We start from the raw sequence: 25470 nt of genomic DNA, 5'->3' as shown, positions 1-25470 counted from the left end.
CATGGAAGACAAAAGGACATTTCGGAGACTATGCACAGAGAAGAGGATGACTGCCTTCAAAATTGAGCTACAAAAGCAAGATTGGGACAATGTGTATAATGAAAAAGAGGTTGATGAAGCATATGAACATTTCTTAAACAAGTTCATAATACTTTATGACTATCATTGTCCATGGATACAACTCAGTAACAAGCAGAGAAAGAATAATCAACCATGGAAGACAAAAGGATTAACAAATGCTTGTAAGAAGAAGAATACACTATATAGAAAATTTATAGCACAAAGAACTATAGAGGCAGAAATTAAGTACAAAAAGTATAAAAACAAGTTAACAGACATACTACGATCATGTAGAAAAGAATATTACAGTGAATTATTGGACAGGAACAAAAATAATATGAGAGCAACATGGGGCATCCTCAATAGCATTATTAAAAATGGAACTAAGAGGGACTACCCTCAATACTTCTTAGATGAAAATAAAAAAATTACAACATAAAGGAAGTAGTTGAAACCTTCAATAATTATTTTGTAAATATTGGACCAAAATTGGAAGAAAGGACTTCAGACCCAGTTCCAATTGAGGACTATAATGATACCATAGAGCGAAATCCCAACTCCATGTTCCTCAGTAATGTGACACAGGAGGAAATAGTTACAATCGCAAAAAAATGTAAATCTAAGACTTCAACTGATTGTAACGGAATTGATATGGAAACGATAAAAAAGGTTATTGAAGAGATCTCAGGACCATTAATGTATATTAGTAACCTATCATTTCAAACAGGTACATTTCCAAACAAAATGAAAATAGCTAAAGTTGCACCAATTTATAAGACTGGAGACAAAAATCAATTTACAAATTATAGACCTGTTTCTCTACTTCCACAATTTTCTAAAATCATTGAAAAACTGTTCAATAACAGATTAGAAAGTTTCATAAATAAAAATAGAATACTCGAAGAGAACCAATATGGATACAGAGCTAATGTTTCAACTTCAATGGCTTTAATTGAAATTACAGAAGAAATTACCAATGCAATAGATAGTAAAAAATGTGCGGCAGCGGTTTTTATGGATCTAACTAAAGCATTTGACACAATTAATCACAATATTTTAATCAAAAAACTAGAACGATATGGCATCAGAGGGTTAGTCTTAAACTGGATAAGAAGTTATCTAACGAACAGGAAACAATACGTGAAGCTAGGCGAACACACGTCTACAACGCTAAATATATCCTGTGGTGTACCTCAGGGATCAATACTAGGACCTCAATTATTCAATCTCTATATAAATGACATTTGTAAAGTTACAAAAGATTTAAAGTTAGTATTATTTGCGGATGATACAACAGTGTTTTGTTCAGGAGAGAACACACAGGAGATAATACAAATAATAAAAGAAGAAATTAACAAATTAAAAAGATGGTTTGACAAAAACAGACTATCGTTGAATCTTAGTAAAACTAAAATAATGCTATTTGGTAACAGTAGAAGAGAAAGTCAAACACAAATACAAATAGACGGAATACATATTGAAAGAGTAAATTAAACCAAATGTCTATGTATAATGATTGATGATAAATTGAACTGGAAATCTCACGTAAAAAATATACAACATAAAGTTGCAAGAAACACGTCAATAATGAATAAAGCAAAACATGTTCTAGACCAAAAATCCCTTCATATTCTCTACTGATCACTAGTGTTACCATATCTGAGCTACTGTGTAGAAATATGGGGAAATAATTACAAAAGTACACTTCATTCATTAACGGTGTTACAAAAAAGATCAGTTAGAATAATACATAATGTTGGATATAGAGAACATACAAACCCTTTATTTATTGAATCAAAAATACTGAAATTCCACGACATAGTGAATTTGCAAACAGCTAAAATTATGCACAAAGCAAACTATAACCTGCTACCCAAGAATATACAACAATTCTTCTCAAAAAAAGAGGAGACATATAATCTTAGAGAAAAACGTAATTTAAAACATTTTTTTGCATGTACAACACTTAAGACCTTCAGTATATCAGTATGTGGAATTAAATTATGGAATGGATTAAGCAAAGCAATCAAACAATGTACTAATATGATCCACTTCAAGAAACTCTTCAAACTTAAAGTGTTTACAAAGTACAAAGAAGAAGAACCATGACAAACATTCTCAATTTATTTCATCCATCCATTCATTCATTCTTAAAGTAATCTTACTTATCTCATCATATGAAATATGACTTACTTCACCAATTATTATTATTAAATTCTTACTATTATTTATTTATTTATTTTTATTGTGTTTACTTATGGAGTTTATTGTGAAAAAATTGTGAACAGGAAGTGAACAAAAAGTTTTGCAACTATTATGTAAAGAAAAGGGGTAGGATTAAATAAACTCTGCTTCTTCCTACTCCTTTTCGAACATGTTGAAAAGAGAAACTGGAAATTGTGATGTATCATGTTGTATGCTTGCATGTTTGAAATAAACTCAAACTCAAACTCAAACTCAAAAATCACAGTGGAATCTCGATATATTTATGCTTTGGTGTATGAATCTTGTCTCAGTCTTTCATTACGTGTCTGGAGCGCAGCCATTTTGGGCCCAGCAGCACATCATTTGTGGCCGGGCTGATTGCTCTCGGTGTTGTCGACACTCCCAACGCCCCCTCTCTACCGCTGCATGCCAAGAAAATTTAACTGAGAAGGTAAAGTGGATTTACATTTTTTTTTCCTATTGTCGCAACCTGGCTGTTATTGTTGGAGAGTTTTTTTTTTGTTTTTTTTTCCCAAACTGAGTGCACCACAGGGCTAGTGGCAGTGTGTGTGTGTTGGCAGGGGTGGCTGCAAATCAGGACAGTTCAGCTAGTTGTTGTTGTTGTGTTGACTTTGTTATGAAATACAACGTTGATCTATCACCCCCTTGTTATATATTTTTTATTTACAGTAATGTACATTTTTATGTTGTGATCAAAGTGTACAAACCTTTACTAAAATATGGACTTGTGTCATGGCTGGAACCCATTGTTCATATTTACATTGTCTCTTATGTAGAACTTTTCTTCACTATACAAACTTTTATTTTCACGAACCCTGTTCAAGATTAAATCAAGATTCCACTGTATGTAAACCAGTCTGTATAGCATGATTTTGGAATGCATCAAATGCAATTGTACGTCCGGTTTGCAACCATAAATCAAATTCATGTCAACAATTTGGAATCCAGGGGATATTCTCAATTCACCTGCTTTATACATGGAGTCTTGCTAACTCTAAAACTCTCACTAAAATGTAACATTTTCAATTGCATTCATCAACCACTGATTGCTATACACCACTGCAAACTCACAGAACTGAGCAATCACAAGCTTTGTACAAAATACTGCACTGTAATTGGTAGAAAACAAGCACATTTCGCTTGCTGAACCACAACTCCCCAGTGCTGGCAGCACTCATGCACCCCCAGAACCTACATACGCTGTACACAGACTACTCCAAATAGTACTGTCCCTTGAGAAGATATGAAGTAGAAAATGGTTACTACAATGTGAGGGGGCATATTTACTTTTGTAAACTATTGTGAGTAACATATATTTATTTATGATTAAATATTTTAAAATAGGCCTACAAAGACATGCACATCTCTTGGCTGTGACCATTTTGGGGGCAAAGCATTATCTTACTCCTTGTGTACGCCGTTCTTCCAGTTATTGTTGCATATTGTTGCATCAACATCAGGGCCGGCCCCTGGCATAAACACTCTATGCCAGGGGTCCCCAAACTTGTTGACTCGGGGGCCGCATTGGGTTAAAAAAATTTGGCCGGGGGCCAGGCTGTATATACTGTATATATATATATACATACATATATATATATATATATATATATATATAGATGTATATATATATATATATATATATATATATATATATATCTATATATATATATATATATATATATATATATATATATATAGATATATATATATATATATATATATATATATATATATATATATATAAATATAAACATGTATATATGTATATAGACATTGTCTTTATAATCCGTTTTGTCATTTAGCATCAATTAACATTGATGTTCATCAACATTTAACATTGTCACGTTATCGATGGGAAAATTCCTTTTTAGACAATATGATTTGCCTGAGCGGCTAGGAGACACCAAGAGTAACAAGCGGTAGAAAATGGATTAGAAAGGAAAGATTAAAAAATAAAAAATAAAAAAAAATTAAAAAATTAAAAACACTTTTTTTTTTACTTGGGACTTCCCGTGGGCCGGATTTTGGATGCTGGGGGGCCGTAGTTTGGGGACCCCTGCTCTATGCAGTTTTCTAGGGCTAAAACCACAGGATTATGGCGACTTCTGTCGCTGATCATTATCGTGGTCGTCATGCTCTGCAGGTGTTTTGCTTGTTCTACTTACGTGGACTAAATTACCTCATGAATACCATTGTACTTAGTTTCTGCTAAACTTGTATTCAGCGGTGAGTCAACATGTCCGATGTAATAGGTTTAGTTTGGTTTGGCGGCATCGTGGCCAAGTCCATTCTAAAGCCTTTTGGGATAAGTGCTAATTTAGCTTGGCTTTGCACGCCGTCATGGTGGCAGATTTTTGGCCGTGTTTCTAAAAGGACCGTACTATTTAAGTTGATTTTTAAACAAAACGATTTCCCTAGAGATATAATGTCTAAAGACCATTTGTTTTTTCATAGTTTTTGCCCATTTATCGTGTTTTGTATACTTTTTAAATAAATACTTAAGCGACAGAGCACTTTTGAATGCAAACCCATTTTTTATCAACTTTGGACTAGGGTTGTACGGTATACCAGTATTGGTATAGTAGCACGATACTAATGAATCATATTCGGTACTATACCGCCTCTAAAAAGTACCGGTCCTCCACCCCCCCTGCAATGATACCAAGTACAATAGCGTATCTAGTCGATACTACTATGACTACATCAATATTTTTTGGCATCACAAAATCTATTTTTGTTTTTTTAAGTTTATATTATGTTTATAAACTCAGGAAATATGTCCCTGGACACATGAGGACTTTGAATATGACCAATGTATGATCCTGTAACTACTTGGTACCGGACTGATACCCAAATGTGTGGTATCATCCAAAACTAATGTAAAGTATCAAACAATAGAATAATAAGTGATTATTACATTTTAACAGAAGTGTAGATAGAACATGTTAAAAGAGAAAGTAAGCAGATATTAACAGTAAATGAACAAGTAGATTAATAATCAATTTTCTACCACTTGTCCTTAATAATGTTGACAATATACTGTAATAGAATGATAAATGACACTAGACTAATTAGGAGCCTTTGTTTGCTTTCTTACTAATAAAAGACAAGTTGTCTTGTATGTTCACTATTTTATTTAAGGACAAACTTGCATTAAGAAACATATAATTGATGTATCGTAAGATTTTTAGTTAAAATAAAGCCAATAATGCCATTTTTTGTGGTGCCCTTTATTTAGAAAAGTACCAAAAAGTATCAAAATACATTTTGGTACCGGTACCAAAATATTGGTATCGGGACAAGGCTACTTTGGACATTTTCTGGAATATAAACACATGACTGTTAAAAAGTATTGTATTGAAATGAAATGTAGTTGTCAATGTATTTTTTTTATTGTTAGAAAGTGGTTACTCATAATAAATAGAAATATTTACAAAACTTGTAAAATATTAATACGTTATTTCTTTAAATATAATGTTAAACGTGCATCAGCTGCATTTTTGTTGGTTTTGTCTTTTATGCACAAAAAAGCCTCGGGCTGGCCCTGAGTAACATGTAATCTCATTAAAGAAGTAACTATAGACTACATTGTAACCACACGCTTGATGATGATTGACTTAATGTGACGGATTAAGGATGAATCACGATGTTACAAATCCTTTGCTGACTACATTATCCAAAAAATAACTTTTGTGTTGACTAGAATTGTGGGAACTGAATTCCTACAACAAAATCCCTCCCTATTATTACCGCCGTCTACAAACAAATGGAACGGACGTCTGTTCATGTGTTGACGTGTGACGGAGAGATCAGAGAACCAGCAGTCGTGCGCATTAAGAAGAACCATATGTGGAGAAGAAACTGGATCCTGGGACTGAAGGCTAACAATCTAAACATGGAGGACACATCATACTTTGCACAAATGTACACCACTTATATGTACATGCACCAAAGACAGAAGTAATAGATGTGAAAACACACCGGTTAGAGCGCAATTCTAACACAAGGTTGAAAGTCAATATACATCACTAGCATATATTTTTCTACTTTTCCACAAAGGGCTGAAAATGAAAAGGTCAAAAAGGCACTGAAGCGTAAGAACATGTTTCTTTTCCTTTGGTCAAATCTAATTTTGGCAGAACAATCCCGAATCTTGTCTATTATTAACTAAGTGCCTTTTTTTCAGTTCAGCTCTAAAGTAAGCCATTATCTAAAACCTTATTATGAACTCCATTGTCGGAAATAGACAATGTCCGTCAGCATTACATTAGAAAATTGAATATTTAAATGAATCGCCGCACCTGTGTGACCCTCTTATCAGCTCCATTGTGCCAAAAGACAATGCATTACATTAAAGTGAATATTACATTTCATCTGAATCCTGTAAGAAGTTGGACTTTCTCTCATTTGCAATGGAAGTTGTTATACCATGAGACAGTTCACTCCCTAACTGTGTCCTCCTGTCTATGCTCTAATTATTAGTTCATTATATTTTATTTACCTGTACCTAAAGAGAATATGTTTACATTAATGTTTATTTTCATTTCTTGTTTCTTTTTGCTTTTTATTATTACTAATATTATTATTATTATTATTGTTTTTGTTATTCATTCTTGAATGGCTTTTTTGTTGTTTTTTGCAAAATTTGTTTGTTTTTGTTTTGTCTACATGTTCGAAATAAAATTTTAAAAAAAATAAATAAAAAAAATAAAAAAAGAATGTTGCGTTAATTGGAAGCATGCCATACCTGGGGAGATAATTATTATTGTGATATATAAAGTATAATAACTTCATTGTTTTGCTTGAATAATGATACAAAGTGCTTGAGAAAGTGCAAAGCAAATGCAGCTTTCAAAGACTATGTTGTCATTTATTAGCGAGGATATTAAACGACACACAACAGCTAAGTAAAAACATTTTAAAAGAGGTAGTGTACAGCCACAGCTGCTGATGCCAATGTTTTCTAACCTGCCGCTAATCAGTAGGGGTGCCCCGATCCGATATTGCTATCGGTGCAATATCAGCAGAGGAAAAACAAGTATGGGATTATATAAAGTTAAAAAGTTAAAGTACCAACGATTGTCACACACACACACACTAGGTGTGGCGAAATTATTCTCTGCATTTGACCCATCACCCTTGATCACCCCCTAGGAGGTGAGGGGAGCAGTGAGCAGCAGCGGTGGCCGCGCCCAGGAATCATTTTTGGTGATTTAACCCCCAATTCCAACCCTTGATGCTGAGTGCCAAGCAGGGAGGTAATGGGTCCCATTTTTATAGTCTTTGGTGTGACTCGGCCGGGGTTTGAACTCACAACCTACCGATCTCAGGGCGGACACTCTAATATCAGCTTGCATGTGAAATCTCTGATACAAACAGTCTTGCAGTGTGTTAACTTGAGCCAATCTTGACAGTTAACATCTAAATGTCCTCATTCTCTTGTATTTTAGTGAAGTCATTTACAAAAGGTAAACATGGGTGTCTATAGACTTCTAGGAGCTCGCAGCTACACAACATCTAAGCACATACTGTATTAGCATTCAGGCTTGACATACACCTTTATGTAGTGTCCTTAATTAAACAATAATCATTGCAGTCTAAAACATTTGTAAATATTAACCAGTATCAAATAATCATCGTTGCATTTATTTACAGAAACACATGCTACATTCTGGTGTTGTGTGTTGTTGTTCGTGACCCCAGGATGCAGATACAGCAGGCAAAGTGTAGGTAAAAATGTATTTAATGACAAAAAAAACGAATGTTTTTCTAACATTCCACATAATAAAAGTACCGTATTTTACGGACAATAAGGCACACTAAAAATATTATTTTTTTCTCAAAACTCGACAGTGCGCCTAATGCAGTGGTTCTTAACCTGGGTTCGATCGAACCCTAGGGGTTCGGTGTGTCGGCCTCAGGGGTTCGGCACACAGGTTAAGAACCACTGGCCTAATGTAAGGAATAAGTTTGGTTGAGCTTACCCACCTCAAAGGTATTTTAATTTGGTTCATGGTGTGACCAGTAAATGGCAGTCAAACATAAGAGATAAGTGTATATTGCCACTACGATGGCAATATGACTCAAGTAAACAACATCAACATTTTAAATGTTCTATTGAAAATATAGAACATTACACACGGCGCTCAAAAATCTATCAAAATGTTTTAGTACAACTTTGGTAAGCTATGAAGCCGCACTGCTTGAAGGATTAAACATACAAGTATTATTATGGTGTATGTATAAGGTAAGACATATTATCTGGCGTTTTGTTTCGCAATATTATGCAAAAACAACTTTTCTTACTTTCCGGTACCTGCTGATCTGCATTTGGGATCTGCGTAAACCCTGAAAAATTGCGCGCGTCCGCGCCGACGTCGTGGTTCATAAGCTTCTTCTTTTACTATATCTTCTTGTTGTGGGACATTCATCCTCCGCTGTTGCCATTTCTAATGTAAAGTAGTGTAAAGTTCTTACTTATATCTGTCAGTAAACTTGCCATGAAAGCGCTAAAACATACCGGTGTAGTGAGTTTACATTATTCACCCAAGGAACTTTAGTTATTAGAGTTCCGCTCAGACGTTTTTTTTACAGGTCACATTTCTGGTGTTGTTGTTTCCGGATGAGGAGATGCTGCTCCGTTATTGATTGAAGTAAAGTCTGAATGTCATTAAAACAGTTAACTCCATCTTTTGACACTTATTCCACCCCCGTCCTTGCACGCTACACCGCTACAACAAAGATGACGGGGAGAAGACGCTGCCGAAGGTGAGCCACGTAAATAAGACCGCCCACAAAACGGCGCATCCGGAAGAGACTGTCAGAAAGCGGCTTGAAGATGATCTGTAAAACATAATCTATGCAACATTTTGACCAAAGAACCACCATTACATGTTATGTGGACCACAAGGAAGTGTTTTACATTTAGAAAAAAATCGTAATAATATGATTCCTTTAATGCACCCTATAATCCGGTGTGCCTAATATATGAAACATTATCAAAAGCAGACCATCAGAAGTGTGCCTTATAATCCGGTGCGCCCTATGGTCCGTAAAATAAGGTATGTATGATTTGTGCTGATATCGTAACTGGATTCATATGGGAAATGAAAAGATTGTACCTGGACACCCTTACCATAAATAGTGACCCCAGAGCCCATTTGTTTTTGTAGAGCAAGCACCCGGCGACTGTAGGAGTCAACATATGCATACTCTGAGTGCTTACAGTGTATCAATAACAATATTAACCTGCTCAGTGGCCTTGTGGTTAGAGTGTCCGCCCTGAGATCAGTAGGTCGTGAGTTCAAACCCCGGCCGAGTCATACCAAAGACTATAAAAATGGGACCCGTTACCTCCCTGCCACAAGGGTCGGAACTGGGGGTTATTTCACCAAAATGATTCCCGAGCGTGGCCACCGCTGCTGCTCACTGCTCCCCTCACCTCCCAGGGGATGGAACAAGGGGATGGGTCAAATGCAGAGGGTAATTTCACCACACCTAAAGTTAACTTTAACTTTAACAATGAGGTGTCAATGGTTGTTTTAGTGTTTGAACAAAAGCAATTACCTTCTTCTCAGCATTGCAGCGCACACAGGTGAGTTCCTGCTGCAGACGCTCCGCCTCTTTGCTCGCGTGATCAGACTGATCCTGGATCTGCTTCCTCTCCGCATGCAGACTGACGTTGGCGCGATCCAGGGCCGCGCTAACGTCGCTCACTGTCTGCAACTGAGGGGCAGCAAACAGATAAAGAAAGGCAGCAGCAGAATATGTTCGCTCTCGTCAACCCGTGTACGCTTTTGAAGCCTTTCCAAACGCTCAGAGAGGAGCCGGCAGCCAGCCAGCCAGCCCTTGCGGAGAGCGTGATCCCAACGAGGTGAGGCACACAATGAGGCGCGGAACCGTTGCAGCTACGAGAGGAGCGACATGAAAGTATCATTTAGGCATGCTTGCCACGGCTGCGTCGCCATAGCAGTGAAAAGTAGCATCATAAAAGCATTGTGTCCGGCCAAGGAACCCAACAGTTTCTGCTTTGACTCTGGACTAATAAAAGTGCAAGTCAACAAATCATAAAGTTGAAGTGCTTGCTTAAGTGAAACTCTGAAACTTTAGGACAAGATTTGCGGAGCCATTTTTTTTCTTCTTCCCCCATTTGACTTTCCATCAGACAAGAAAAACAATTGGATTTCATTAACTCTGGCCTATGGAAAACAACAGTTCTTTAATGTGATGTTTATCAGTTTGTGCGTGATGAGTGATAAATAATCATATTCTCTTATGTGACTAAAATAATTTTATTATTTCATCAGCAGTCTGTCTGCCTGTTGAAATGATGACATTAGGGATGGGTACACTGTAAAAAAAAATCCTATTTTTATGGTTAATTTACTCTAAATTTCTACTGTAATTTTTCTATTTTTTTTAAATAGTTTATAAAACTGTAGAATTTAAGACATTATCTGTAAATAAACAATCCGCCTGTTATTTTAAGTAATATGCCAGTAATGACAAACTATGTATATTTCTATTTTTTTCAAAGAAAAATACCAAATTAATTATACATAGCATTTTCTGTTTTCTTAAATTACTTTCAAATAGGATATTTTTCCGTAAAACGTTTCATGAAAATTCCTGTAATTATAGTGTTTTTGATCATTATTTGGTTTACAATGTTTTACTTTAATTGTATGGTTTTCGTTTGGCAGCCGTAGCTGCCAGTAGATGACCGTTTTTTTACAGAATTTTTTTTTTACAGTGTACAGTTGCCAATTGAACATACTAGACAACTTGTCTTTTAGTAGTAAGTAAACAAACAAAGGCTCCTAATTAATTTGCTGACATATGCAGTAACATATTGTGTCATTTATCATTCTATTATTTTGTGAACATTATTACGGACAAGTGGTAGAACATGAATTATTAATCTACTTGTTCATTTACTGTTAATATCTGCATACTTTGTCTTTTAACATGTTATCTACTAGGAGTGTGGGAAAAAATCGATTCAAATTCGAATCGTGATTCTCACGTTGTGTGATTCAAAATCGATTCTCATTTTTAAAAAATCAATTTTTATTTATTTTTTTATTTTTTTATTAATCAATCCAACAAAACAATACACAGCAATACCATAACAATGCAATCCAATTCCAAAACCAAACCCGACCCAGCAACACTCAGAACTGCAATAAACAGAGCAATTGAGAGGAGACACAAACACGACACAGAACAAACCAAAAGTAGTGCAACAAAAATGAATATTATCAACAACAGTATCAATATTAGTTACAATTTCAACATAGCAGTGATTAAAAATCCCTCATTGACATTATCATTAGACATTTATAAAAATTAAAAAAAAGAACAATAGTGTCACAGTGGCTTACACTTGCATCGCATCTCATAAGCTTGACAACACACCGTGTCCAATATATTCACAAAGATAAAATAAGTCATATTTTTGGTTAATTTAATAGTTCAAAAAAATTTACATTATTGCAATCAGTTGATAAAACATTGTCCTTTACAATTATAAAAGGTTTTTACAAAAATATACTACTCTGCTTGCATGTCAGCAGACTGGGGTAGATCCTGCTGAAATCCTATGTATTTAATGAAGAGAGAATCGTTTCGAATCGGGAAAAAATTGTTTTTGAATCGAGAATCGTGTTGAATTGAAAAAAAAAAATCGATTTTGAATCGAATCGTGACCCCAAGAATCGATATTGAATCGAATCGTGGGACACCCAAAGATTCACAGCACTATTATCTACATTCCTGTTAAAATGTAATAATCACTTATTCTTCTGTTGTTTGATACTTTACATTAGTTTTGGATGATACCACGAATTTGGGTATCAATCTGATACCAAGTTGTTACAGGATCATACATTGGTCATATTCAAAGTCCTCATGTGTCCAGGGACATATTTCCTGAGTTTATTAACATAATATACATTTTAAAAAAACAAAAGAAGATGTTGTGATGCCAAAAAATATCGACATAATCATAGTAGTATCGACTTGATACGCGCCTGTACTTGGTATCATTACAGTGGATGTTAGGTGTAGATCCACCAATGCCGTTTGTTTACATTGTGACGCTGGTGAGCTACGGTGTGTAGTAAAGCATGTTTAGCTATTCCTCGACCTGCAGGGATGATACTTGTAAGAAACTTACTTTATTTGTCGCCATGGAGACCAGGATTAGTGATTTAGAAGTAGCTAAAACACTGCAGACTGGGGCGGGACTTTTGCCGCTAGCTAGCTAGCCATGTCTTAAAGCATCTTTTCCGGTGGGCGTTTCAGTGTTATAACTTCTCCTTTATCGCCAAAATGTGTCCGTTCTCCCTTTTCTGCCTACACACATTGTCTGTTTGTCAGTACTCCGGGATTGTGCGCTACCAAACATGCTCGTCTGTTCGTAAACCAGCAATGATACGACGTGACAACGACAGGGGCGCGGCGGACTGGTACTTTTCAGAGGCGGTATAGTACTGATTATGATTCATTAGTATTGCGGTACTATACTAATACCAGTAAACCATACAACCCTACACAGTATATAGTATAATTTGCATGCAGTTGCAATTCCAAGACTTAAGATAGGCTACGGTGTGTTGTCTTGTCAGGAAGTAGTCTTTGCCATGAAGCTGAATCTAGTTTTTGTTGCACCATAAAAAGTTTATACTTTTATATACTTTTTATGACTTATTTAAAACTGCCAATAAATTCATTTTCAACTTACCAAGGGTGCTATTTATCAGTGAAGATGGTGTCTGGTAGCCAGTGAGGATGGTCACTAGCCAAGGTAATAACATTTTTAAAGTAGTAGTATTTGAAGGTATGCAGGTTTGAGACACTAGATGTCAGTAGTGTATAAGCTATTGAACACTACACAGACTAGTTTGGGAAGCTACTTATGAAACCGACACTTTGAAAGTTACCGCACTGTCTGCATTAAAACCAACACAACTATGATAATGATAATATAAATACATTTAATAAAGTCAAAATACAAGTAAGGCAACAAGAGAAGTATCCTACACTTCTCTTTTGTAAAGTAAATCTGAACAGCCGATATGGGCATCTACATCTGCTATATGATTTGCCCGAGAAGCTGGGCAGGACATTAAAAAAAAAAAAAAAAAAAAAAAAAAAAACCAACACAACTAAAGATGAGTTTCTGTTATTGAGTTGGTGTATCAATATATTACAGTTTCTCTTCTTATTCCATGCAGTGAATCCACAGCGAGACAGACAGACGGTGCAACCAAAATTGGTAGTTGATACCGTTAACTGATTGGTTGGTAGCGTGTCTCTACCATGGCTCAGTGACACTTCATGTTTCCTGTTTGCTGAGTTCCCAAAGCGTGAGTGACTTCATGAAATGCCCCGTTTCATAATTGTGGGTTTCTTTCGACCAAAAAGTATAAATATATTTAACAAATATTTTATCGAACACATTTTATATTGATATCGAGTATGTGTCTATCGCCATATATATTGATATTGTTTTATTGGCCCAGCCCTAGTTTATACTGTAAGTATTGTACCGTTTACACACCAGCTGTGATTGTAATACATGTATGATATATAATTTATTGTTTTCTTACACTTCTGAGTCCCATTTGCAAGTGTTGTAGCTGCTCTAAGGGCTGCTGAGTGTAGAAGCTCTCTGCTCCTGTGTTTCCTCCTTTGTATTGTCAATGTTTTCCCTTGTGATTTTCGACTTTTGGATCGGTCCACTACCAAATTTGGAGGTGTTGAAATCGCCATGTATATGGAAATGTCAGCAAATTAGCATTGAGCTATAAGTGGAGCCTTACTTTATGTTTGAGTGCCTTCTATTACACACAAAAAAATGCTGGGTTATTTTGATAACCCAATTCATGAGTTGCAAGTGTTGGGTTGAGTTATTTTTATGAAGAGCAATCCATTTCTTGGGTTATAGGGGTATTATTTTAACTAAATTTCTGGGTTTTCAAAAATATGAACCGTTTTTGGATTGTTTTTCAATGAGTAACGCATTTTTGGGTAAAAGGCTTTTTTTTCAAATTAAAAAGGTACTTTTTTCTTGAAGGGAATTGTATTAAGGATTAATTTCATTAAAGGCCTACTGAAATGAAATGTTTTAATTTAAACGGGATAGCAGATCCATTCTATGTGTCATACTTGATCATTTTACGATATTGCCATATTTTTGCTGAAAGGATTTAGTATAGAACAACGACGATAAAGTTCGCAACTTTTGGTCTCTGATAAAAAAAAAGCCTTGCCCCTACCGGAAGTAGCGTGACGACACCAGAGGAAGGACTGCTCACATTTTCCTATTATTTACACCAGCAGCGAGAGAGATACGGACCGAGGAAGCGACGATTACCCCATTAATTTGTGCGAGGATGAAAGATTTGTGGATGAGGAACGTGAAAGTGAAGGACTAGCGTGCAGTGCAGAACGTATCTTTTTTCGCTCTGACCGTAACTTAGGTACAAGGGTTCATTGGATTCCACACTCTCTCCTTTTTCTATTGTGGATCATGGATTTGTATTTTAAACCACACCGGATAGTATATCCTCTTGAAAATGAGAGTCGAGAATGCGAAATGGACATTCACAGTGACTTTTATTTCCACGACAATACATCGGTGAAGCTCTTTAGCTACTGAGCTAACGTGATAGCATCGGGCTTTACTGCATATACAAACAAAACAAAAAAGTCCCTGACTGGAAGGATAGACAGAAGATCAACAATACTACCAAACTCTGGACATGTAAATACACGGTTAATGCTTTCCAGCTTGGCGAAGCTTAGCAATGCTGTTGCTAACGACGCCATTGAAGCTAACTTAGCTAGGGAACCTCAACAGAGCTATGCTAAAAACATTAGCTCTGCACCTACGTCAGCTCTCATCGGCTCATCACGACCCGTGCTCACCTGCGTTCCAGCGATCAACGGTACGACGAAGGACTTCACCCGATCACCGATGCGGTTGGCGGCCCGGAGACGGAGGAAGTCAAGGTGAGGTCATTCGGATAGCGCGTCTGCTATCCTCAAAGTCCTCCTGGTTGTGTTTCTGTAGTCTGCCGCTAATACACCGATTGCACCTACAGCTTTCTTCTTTGCAGTCTCCATTGTTCATTAAACAAATTGCAAAAGATTCACCAACACAGATGTCCAGAATACTGTGGAATTTTGGGATGAAAACAGAGCTTTTTTGTATTGGATTCAATGGGTCCGAATACTTCCGTATCAACCGTTGACGTCACGCGCATACGTCATCATATATAGGACGTTTTTACCGGAAGTCTGGCGGGAAATTTAAAATTGCACATTATAAGTTAACGCGGCCGTATTGGCATGTGTTGCAATGCGTGGTCGGTAGTAGTGGGTTTCAGTAGGCCTTTAACATAATTTACAATCACACATCTTATGTACATGAAAATATTTGAGCATTCTGTATTGAACTACGGAAATTCTTGTAAAAAAATGTCACTCATATCTTGCTTTTGAGTATTATTTAATGGAGTAAATATAATTTTGATCAGTAGTTGGGAAGGAGTAGGACAAACCAGCAGTAACATTTATCATTTTTAACCAACTATTGGGTCAAGGAGCGTTAAATTGCGCAACACAATAGTTGGGTTTGGAATAACCCAACATTGTAATGAGCATAACTCGGCTTTTGTGTTAAATAAATTCAACCCAATAGTTGAGTTATGAATCAACCAGCATTGAGCTAGCATAACTCAACGTTTGGGTTAAATAATTCAACCCAATAGTTTGGTTGGGAATAACCCAACATTAAGTTATCATAACTCAACTTTTTGGTTAAATAATTCAACATACGTGTATTATTATGGTGTGTGTATAAGGTAAGACATATTATCTGGCGTTTTGTTTCACAATATTATGCAAAAGCAACTTTTCCGAGTACCTGCTGATCTGTATTTGGGATCTGCATAAATCCTGAAAAAATGCACAGACGCCCTGGTCTATTAGCTTCTTCTTTTTCTCCATCTTCTTGTTATGTGACATTCATCCTGCGCTGTTGCCATTTCTAATATTAAGTAGTGTAAAGTTCTTACTTGTATCTGTCAGTAAACTCGCCATGAAAGCGCTAAAACATACCGGTGTTGTGAATTTACATTATTCACCCAAGGATCTTTATTTATTACAGTTCCGGTGGGATGGTTTTTCACGGGACACATTTTTTGTGTTGTTGTTTCCGGATGAGGAGATGCTGCTCCGTTATTGATTTAAGTAAAGTCTGAATGTCATTAAAACAGTTAGCTCCATCTTTAGACACTTCTTCCACTCCCGTCCTTGCACGCTACACCACTACAACAAAGATGATGGGGAGAAGACGCAGTCGAAGGTGAGCCACGTAAATAAGAGCGCCGGAAGCGACTATCAGAAAGCGGCTTGAAGATGATCTGTAAAGCATAATCTATGCAACATTTTGACCAAAAAAATACTATTACATGTTATGTAGACCACAAGGAAGTGTTTTCCATTAAAAAATAAAAATAATAATATGACTCCTTTAATGCATACCTAAAGGGACATGGGGGAATTAAAAAAATATTTTTTTTAGACATGTATCCCGTGCGCACGAGAAACTATCTCGTGCGCATAGGAAACTTTCTTGTGCGCAAAAGAAACTTTTTATAAAGTTATAAAACAATAAAAAATAAATTGTTTTAATTTTTTTTTTTTTTTTTAGACATGTATCTCGTGCGCACGAGACACATGTCTAAAAAATAAAAATAAAATAAAACATTTGAAAACATTTTTTTCCTCCATGTCCTTAGGGGCTCCGTAAATACGCCCTATAATCCGGTGCGCCTAATATATGAACAATTATAATACAATACACCATTCATTGGCAGTGCGCCTTATAATCCGGTGCGCCCTATGGTACCTTAAACAGGTTTGAAAATATGTTTTTCTTTATTTTTATCAAGCTTCTGCACCTCCCTTAATGCCGGCGAGGCCTGCCTCCAACTTCTATTGTATTAGCAGTCTTCCCTAACCCGCCGTAATGAATAATACAGTAGACTATTAATTTGTATGGCATGCACCCACGTATCAAACCATCAGTCACAGGTGAATTATTTTGGTCAAGGAGACTGTAAATGGTTTCATCTGGGTCTAAAACACGTCGCCGCCTGGCGCCGTGACTCCGTGACTCCGACATACCTTGAGGGACTAAAGTAAGTAGAAGAAATATTTTGGGGTAAGGCAGAGGAATGGAAAAGACGAGGAGAGCTAAAATTGTAAAGGCCATTCCATTTATCACGTGTATGACTCTTTAATGTTCCCATTCATTACATTGGGTTCTCACCGGGATGAGGACCCGAGTCGCCGAAAAAGAAAAGTGTGAAGCAAGCAAGACTGATATTGCGAGGAAAAAATAAGGAAGGCAAAAACAACAAATGTAAACTTTTAGTTTCTCCTTGACAGGAGCGTGATTTCTTGTAGTGTGCTAAGATGGCAGCAAAGAGTTATTAAATATGGTGGGAGGGTGGACAAGTGGAGGAGGGGCAGAAGAACGGATGATTAACTGCGAAGGAAGTTTAAAAAAAAGCAGGAGAATTCCCAGATGCGCCAGACTGGATTTGATTTAGATAATGTCGGAGCTTCTCTTTGTGTGTTTGTTACCTACTTGGCTCTGCTGATTGGTCAGGACGTCTTTAAGGTGGGCGTTGTCTTCGAGCAGCTGCTGTGTGCGTTTCTCCTTCTGCGCCAAGGTTCTCCTCAGAGACTCCAGCGTGTCTCGCAGAGCAACCAAGTCCTGGTCCAGGTGCTTTACGGTCACTTCTCGCTGCTTTAGCTGGCAAGCGGGACAAGACAAAAGTCGATTACTTAAACTGCTCGGTAAAGTACAAGGAATACAATGAATTGGATTTTATTAAAAATCAGATGCAAACATTATTAAAGGTATGGCATTAAGGGGTTTGGTGTTGAATTGAGTAAAAGCTAACTTACTATTAGGACAGTCTTTGTAAGTAGGAGGATACATGCCTGCAAGCCTAAACATAACTTGAGGTGTACCTCATGGGTCAATACTATGACCAAAAGTGTTCTGCCTCTATATCAGGGGTCCCCAAACTACGGCCTGCGGGCCAGATACGGCTTGCCAGCGTCCAAAATCCAGCCCGCAGGTAGTCCAGAGTAAAAAATGAATATATATACATTGTTTTATTTTTTGTTATTATTATTTTTTTAATATGTCATTTCTAGCCCATCCATTAATCCATTTTCTACAAAAATGCAACCAGAAGCTTGTGGATGGCTACCAAAAGCGCCTTTTTGCAGTGAAACTTGCCAAGGGACATGTAACCAAATATTAACATTGCTGTTTGTATACTTTTGACCCAGCAGATTTGGTCACATTTTCAGTAGACCCCATAATAAATTCATAAAAGAACCAAACTTTATGAATGTTTTTTGTGACCAACGAGTATGTGCTCCAATCACTCCGTCACAAAAAATAAGAGTTGTAGAAATGATTGGAAACTCAAGACAGCCATGACATTATGTTCTTTACAAGTGTATGTAAACTTTTGATGGTGACTGTATGTATATACTATATTTAAGTTACAGTTTGATATAGAAAGTGAATGAAAGTATTCATATCAGCTGTGCAATGGAGAAGAGGTAGGAACAAATAAGTTCTACTTCTTCCAACGCCTTTTTGGACATGTTGAACTTTGGGTGACACTGTAAATATGTGACGTATTATTGTGCAATCTTGTTCCCATGTTTGAAAAAAACTAATTATTATCATTTCTTTTAATACCGTCTTGGTTATTGCGCGACCAAAACGATTGCACATATCAAACAACCCCACGCATTGGGTGACAATACAGTCTATTTATTTATTTATTTATGACAACAACAAAATAAGCCACTAAGGTGGCAAAGAAAGTTGTGCCAGCACTTTGATAAAGAAGGTGAGAAACATTATTGCATTAAAATAAAAAATAAATGACAAAAGATTACAAAGTCTGTGTCGCTTTCCCTTTCGCTTTATGCTGTCTTCACCAACAAGTCTTCAATAAATGTAAATGTCAGAATCCCTCATGTCAGGGTGGAATTGATTTTCTGTTCTCTATTTACTGTTTGCACTCTTATTGTCTTAGTTATACTTCCTGTGTTTCATGTTTTCAGTACAACTTCTCCTTTTGTTGGAGAACTGGTTTTCTCACCTGTCCCTGATTGCCATTCGGGGGGTTTATTGTTGTTCATTGTTTGCTACTTTTTGTGTCCGGGGGTCCTTTGCTTCATCCACGCTGGCACTACAGTACCTGTTATTTTCATATTTGAAATATATTTTTGCGTCTCCTGTCATCTCTACAACCTGTGGTCACATCGCAAGCCAATACAAAACTGAGAACAAGTGATGTGCATTCAATATTTGTTTTTATTTTTGTAATCAATTAAAAAACACAAGGAGCTATACTGTGTCCCTCGATACCTCTGTGTCACTTTAAGAAAAACACATAACTGATACAGCTGCGGTGACAATTGACTGCTAAGCCCCAAAATGTGTTAATCAGGAAGCACTTCTTCCTGCTGACAAGTGACAGTTCAGACTAAAGAAGGTGTGCTGGACCTTGTTTGGCATCAGCAATCATCTCCATCATCGATCTAAATGGAACTAGAAAAACGAACAATTCTGAAGTGTAGGATGATTTTGATCATATAACACCAAATAAGGTTAGCTTTCTTCTTTCCTTGTTCATTGACCACAGTGTGTTTATTCATTTCCATGCAGCTACTTGTTAAAAAATAACAACAGACATTTGCTAACTATTAATGTAGTGACTATTTTAATCCAGCAGATGGCGGATGACCAATATGAAACACAAAGACAGCATCAGTGCATTGTCAATACTGCTAGTGAGTGTGCCACACACTCGCTGAGTCAGCATTTACCCAACACTACTATTAAGTAAAGCTGTCAAAAATAACAAGTAAACTGTGATTAAACATAAAAACGATCACATTAATCTTGCAATATATTTCGAGCGTACATGCTCGTTTACCGTAACCTCCGGATAGTTACCTGAAAGGCGGGATTTTAGATTAAACTGTCGGCAAGTTTTTAGCAAATAAATTATATACATGATTCAAGTAGATTAAAAAGTTAAAACAGTTACCTGAATGATATTTTGACAGTCAAAATTACATTGTGTCCAGATTTGGGGGTCTTTTTTCAATGTATTTCAATAATGCAAGCTATTAATAACCCGTGGTTGATCAGGTCAATAAATAATTCAAAAGGGTGATTGTTATGATTTTTTAAAATATATTGTTTTGCCAGTACTGCGATTAAGTATGTTTTTTTGTATGTGTCAGAAACTCATTAATCAGATTTATGATTTTTATGTGGACAAAAATGCTTTGGTTTGAGAACGATTGGGTTTTCATCAGACTTTAAGGCACAGGACTACTAACAAAAACTGAGCTATCACTGTATACTTATTATAATAGTCATTCATAGTGTTGTTCCCTTGCTCTTATGTGTCTATCAAGGATCTTCTACTTTGTTTTAGTTTTATTTAGTTTTATTTAGGATTGTATGGTATACCGGTATTAGTATAGTACCACAATACTAAAAAATCATATTCAGTACTATACCGCCTCTGAAAAGTCAAAATGTAAACAAACGCCATTAGTGGATCTACACCTGACATCCACTGTAATGATACCAAGTACAGGAGCGTATTTAGTCGATACTACTATCATTACGTCAACATTTTTTGGCAACACAACATCTTTTTTTCGTTTTTTAAAAATGTTTGTTATGTTTATAAACTCAGTAAATATGTCCCTGGACACATGAGGACTTTGAATATGACCAATGTATGATCCTGTAACGACTTGGTTTCGGATTGATACCTACATTTGTTTTACCATCCAAAACTAATGTAAAGCATCCAAACAACAGAATAATACATGATTATTACATTGTGGATAGAACATGTTAAAAGAGAAAGTAAGCAGATATTAGCAGTAAATGAACAAGTAGATTGATAATTCATTTTCTACCACTTGTCCTTAATCATTTTGACAAAATAATACAATGGAAAATGACACAATATGTTACTGCATATGTCAGTTACCCTCTAATCGTCCAATTTAGGTGTTTTCTTAAAGTTAATTTATTCACAAAAGCCAGACTAACACAGTGAAACACAGCAAGTGGTGAAAAATGTCATTCGTCTTCTGCAAAAACAATACAAAGTCCTGACAAAAAACAACACAGTGCGACACGGCGCGTAAAGTCTGTCGTTAATGAAGCCTTATTGGCGGAAAGAGACTAAGTACGGCGAGGAAGCAGACAGGGGCTGAACTCCTCACCCCGTGCACAAGCATGTGCGGGCCTGTGGTTCAGAACTCTTGCCAAAACCAAAGCCTCTATTCATTAGTTCTGTGTTAAATGGGCTCTGTGTTGGATTAGCGGGGGAGGCACCGCAGACGGTCCAGACACACATGCAAACACATTAACATATGCACAACATGCACATGCGGACTATGGCCAAATCAAGTGGAAGAACACGTGGATTACGACAGACACACATGTGCTGCGTCCCTCATGACTAATTGTTATTGCCTGGTTGTAGGCGTGTGTCTGGGTACCTCCGTCGTATACCTTACCTATATACAGTATATGTGCTATATCATCATCCTACATGCTGTAACACGGAGCTAATGGTCTCTTATGCAGTTAACTCATCTACAGCGTGGCTAATGGGCGGTAACATTATTAGAAATGAGGCGGTAGATAATACAAGGCTGAATTAAATGGAGTCTTTTATCAGCATACTCGAACCAATTTTAGTTGGACTTGTGGGAAATAAAATGTGTCGCATGAAAGTGGGACAGTAAAGTGTGATTTTCATTGGAGCGCAAAAGTACCTCTCTTTTTTTTTTTAATCAAAGTCGGTAAAAGTTATCTTAAGAGCTGCTATTTTTGAAGTTATGTTAATTTATATGTGTATGAGGTGAAGGTACCCAGTGCAAGGTGCTGTGGAAACCGACACAAGTACGTTTCCCATTTGAATTGGTACATGTACTCAAAAGGTACAGATTTTCGGTACTTTTTGTGTTAATAATTTGTTTAATAATGAAAAATATAATATAAATACATTTAATGAAGTCAAATACAAATAAGGCAACAAGAGAAGTATCCTACACTTCTCTTTTGTAAAGTAAATCTGAACAGGCGATATGGGCATCTACATCTACTATATGATTTGCCTGAGAAGCTGGACAGGACAAAAAAAAATAAAAATAATAATAAAAATAATAATAATAATAATGAAAAATCATGTTTTCCTTTGACCAAGAGCTAATAATGACAACTGCTATGTCCGGTTTTCTTACACTTCTAAGTCCCACTTGCAAATGTTATATAGTAGACTTTGCATGCACGTTAGTGGCAGCAGTGTATAGAATACAGTGTAGGGTTGTACAGTATACCGGTATCAGTATAGTACCGTGATACTAATGAATCATATCCGGTACTATACCGCCTCTGAAAAGTACCGGTCTCCCACCCCCCCCGCGCCCCTGTCGTTGTCACGTCATGTCATTGCTGGTTTACGAGCAGAGGAGCATGTTCGGCAGTGCACAATCACAGAGTACTTACAAGCAGACACAGTGTGTAGACAGAAAAGGGAGAAGAGACGCATTTTGGCTTAAAAACTAACGATAAAGGTGAAGTTATAACACTTAAACGCCCTCAGGAAGAGGTGCTTTAAGACATGGCTAGCTAGCTAGTGGCTAAAGTCCAGCCGTAGTCGGCAGTGTTTTAGCTACTTCTAAATCATTAATACTGGTCTCCATGGCGACAAATAAAGTATGTTTCTTACGAGGAATAGCTAAACATGCTTCACTACACACCGTAGCTCACCGGCGTCAAAATGTAAACAAACGCCATTGGTGGATCTACACCTGACATCCACTGTAATGATATCAAGTACAGGGGCGTATCTAGTCGATGCTATTATGATTACGTCGATATTTTTTGGCATCCCAACATCTTCTTTCGTTTTTCTTTTAATTTATATTATGTTTATAAACTCAGGAAATATGTCCTTGGACACATGAGGACTTTGAATATGACCACGTGGACTTGGACCCCGACTTAAACAAGTTGAAAAACGTATTCGGGTGTTACCAATTAGTGGTCAATTGTACGGAATATGTACTGTACTGTGCAATGCACTAATACAAGTTTCAATCAATCAATCAATCAATCAAAACCAATGTGTGATCCTGTAACGACTTGGTATCGGATCGATACCCAAATTTGTGGTATCATCCAAAACTAATGTAAAGCATCCAATCAACAGAAGAATAAATGATTATTACATTTTAACAGAAGTGTAGATAGAACATGTTGAAAGAGAAAGTAAGCAGAAATTAACAGTAAATGAACAAGTAGATTAATAATTCATTTTCTACCACTTGTCCTTAATAATTTTGACAAAATAATAGAATGATAAATGACACAATATGTTACTGCATATGTCAGCAGTTAAATTAGGAGCCTTTGTTTGCTTACTTACTAATAAAAGACAAGTTGTCTTGTATGTTCACTATTTTATTTAAGGACAATCTTGCAATAAGAAACATATGTTTAATGTACCCTAAGATTTTTAGTTCAAATAAAGCCAATAATGCCATTTTTTGTGGTCCCCTTTATTTAGAAAAGTATTGATTAGTACCTAAAAGTATCAAAATAATTTAGGTACCGGTACCAATAGACAACACTACTACAGTGTGTCGCCTAGTCATGGAGTAGTCTTTGCCATTCAGTTAAATCTAGTATCTTGTCGCGGCCTAAAAAGTGTCTATACAATAATTATTGTCCTCATTACATACCAGCTGTTTGATCATAACGTGCATCTTAGTTGTCACTTCGATTACCAAATGTGTAGGTGTTGAAATTGTTGTGTAAAACCGCAAATGCCAACCAGTAGCATATCTAGGGCATATCCAATGTAAACTAGTATCGAGCTAGCGCAGTTTGAAAAGTGGAACCTTACTGTACGTGCGAGTGTTTTCTATCGGGCATGCTTGCTTTGTTGGCTTGAAAAATTGGAATATTACCTCGAGGCAGTCTGGCTGAGTCCCCTCCGCGTGCTGCGAGAGTGGTTGTTTCCCTGACAAATGTTTGAGCCGGCCAAGTCGACAACCGAACGTGACGTCACATGCAACAAAGGTATCGAAATATGACATGGTACGTGAATCGATACCCAGTAATACCAACGGAATTTTGTTGGTGCCTATAAAAGTAATGGATTCGGTACCCCTCCCTAAGTATACGTCACTTAGCGAGTGTTTTTTTAATGTGTCAATAAACCTAAAACATCAGCCATTTTCATGAATTTAATTCAAAATCAATATGAGTCTCGCCATTCATGCGCTGGACTGTTTCCCACTGGATCACAGGGCGTCTATTTACGTAATACAGAATCTCCTAACAGCGGGTACACCTCTTACGTTTCAGCAGTTCACCAGTCTTCTCAAAGGACAATACTATTGACATGAACATTGGACACAGCTCAGAGTTGTCAGTGTACAACTTGGCTCCATAAACCGCAACTTCCCAGCCCCAGCAGCATTCATGCAGCCTTCATGCTTGACTGTATAAGACACATTTAAGTCGGCACTCACTTGTGTTGCCAGCAATTTAGACAATACTGACTGAGTGTTTTTTTTTCAGTGGACAGTAAATCTATATTGCTATACAAGGTGTCCACTGACTACTAGGGATGTATATCATTAAGATTTTTTCGTACGATACCCTTGCCAATATTACTTATCTGTACTCTTATCAATACAATATATAATTGGTGTAAATAAAGATGTTAAAACCCATCCATCCATTTCCTACCGCTTGTCCCTTTTGGGGTTGCGGGGGGTGCCGGAGCCTATCTCAGCTGCATTGGGGCGGAAGGCGGTGTAAACCCTGGACAAGTCGTCACCTCATCGCAGGGCCAACACAGATAGACAGACAACATTCACACTCACATTCACACACTAGGGCCAATTTAGTGTTGCCAATCAAAACATGCATTTGAATTATTTGTTTTTATTGGAACAAGAGGCTAACATCACGTAACATCTGCCAGCAGGAATTATTTTATCAACACCTGCTTTTTAAGT

At 36.8% G+C, this 25470-nt stretch overlaps 1 protein-coding gene across 1 annotated transcript in view; it reads right to left on the bottom strand.

The window, feature by feature from the left end:
- The window catches only part of LOC133629991 (myosin-9-like), a 385153-nt gene that overhangs the window by 204853 nt on the left and 154830 nt on the right, over positions 1 to 25470 (bottom strand). The window contains exons 4-5 of the mRNA XM_062021171.1: positions 17951 to 18118; positions 9853 to 10011 (exon numbers count right to left, since the gene is read on the bottom strand). Coding sequence (XP_061877155.1) covers positions 9853 to 10011; positions 17951 to 18118 — 327 coding nt within the window. The remainder of the gene's footprint in view (positions 1 to 9852; positions 10012 to 17950; positions 18119 to 25470) is intronic.

Source organism: Entelurus aequoreus, linkage group LG15, assembly GCF_033978785.1.
Source record: "Entelurus aequoreus isolate RoL-2023_Sb linkage group LG15, RoL_Eaeq_v1.1, whole genome shotgun sequence".
NCBI classification, from domain to species: domain Eukaryota; kingdom Metazoa; phylum Chordata; class Actinopteri; order Syngnathiformes; family Syngnathidae; genus Entelurus; species Entelurus aequoreus.
The sequence above is the reverse complement of the archived record's forward strand: the minus strand, read 5'-3'. Positions and strand labels throughout refer to the sequence as shown.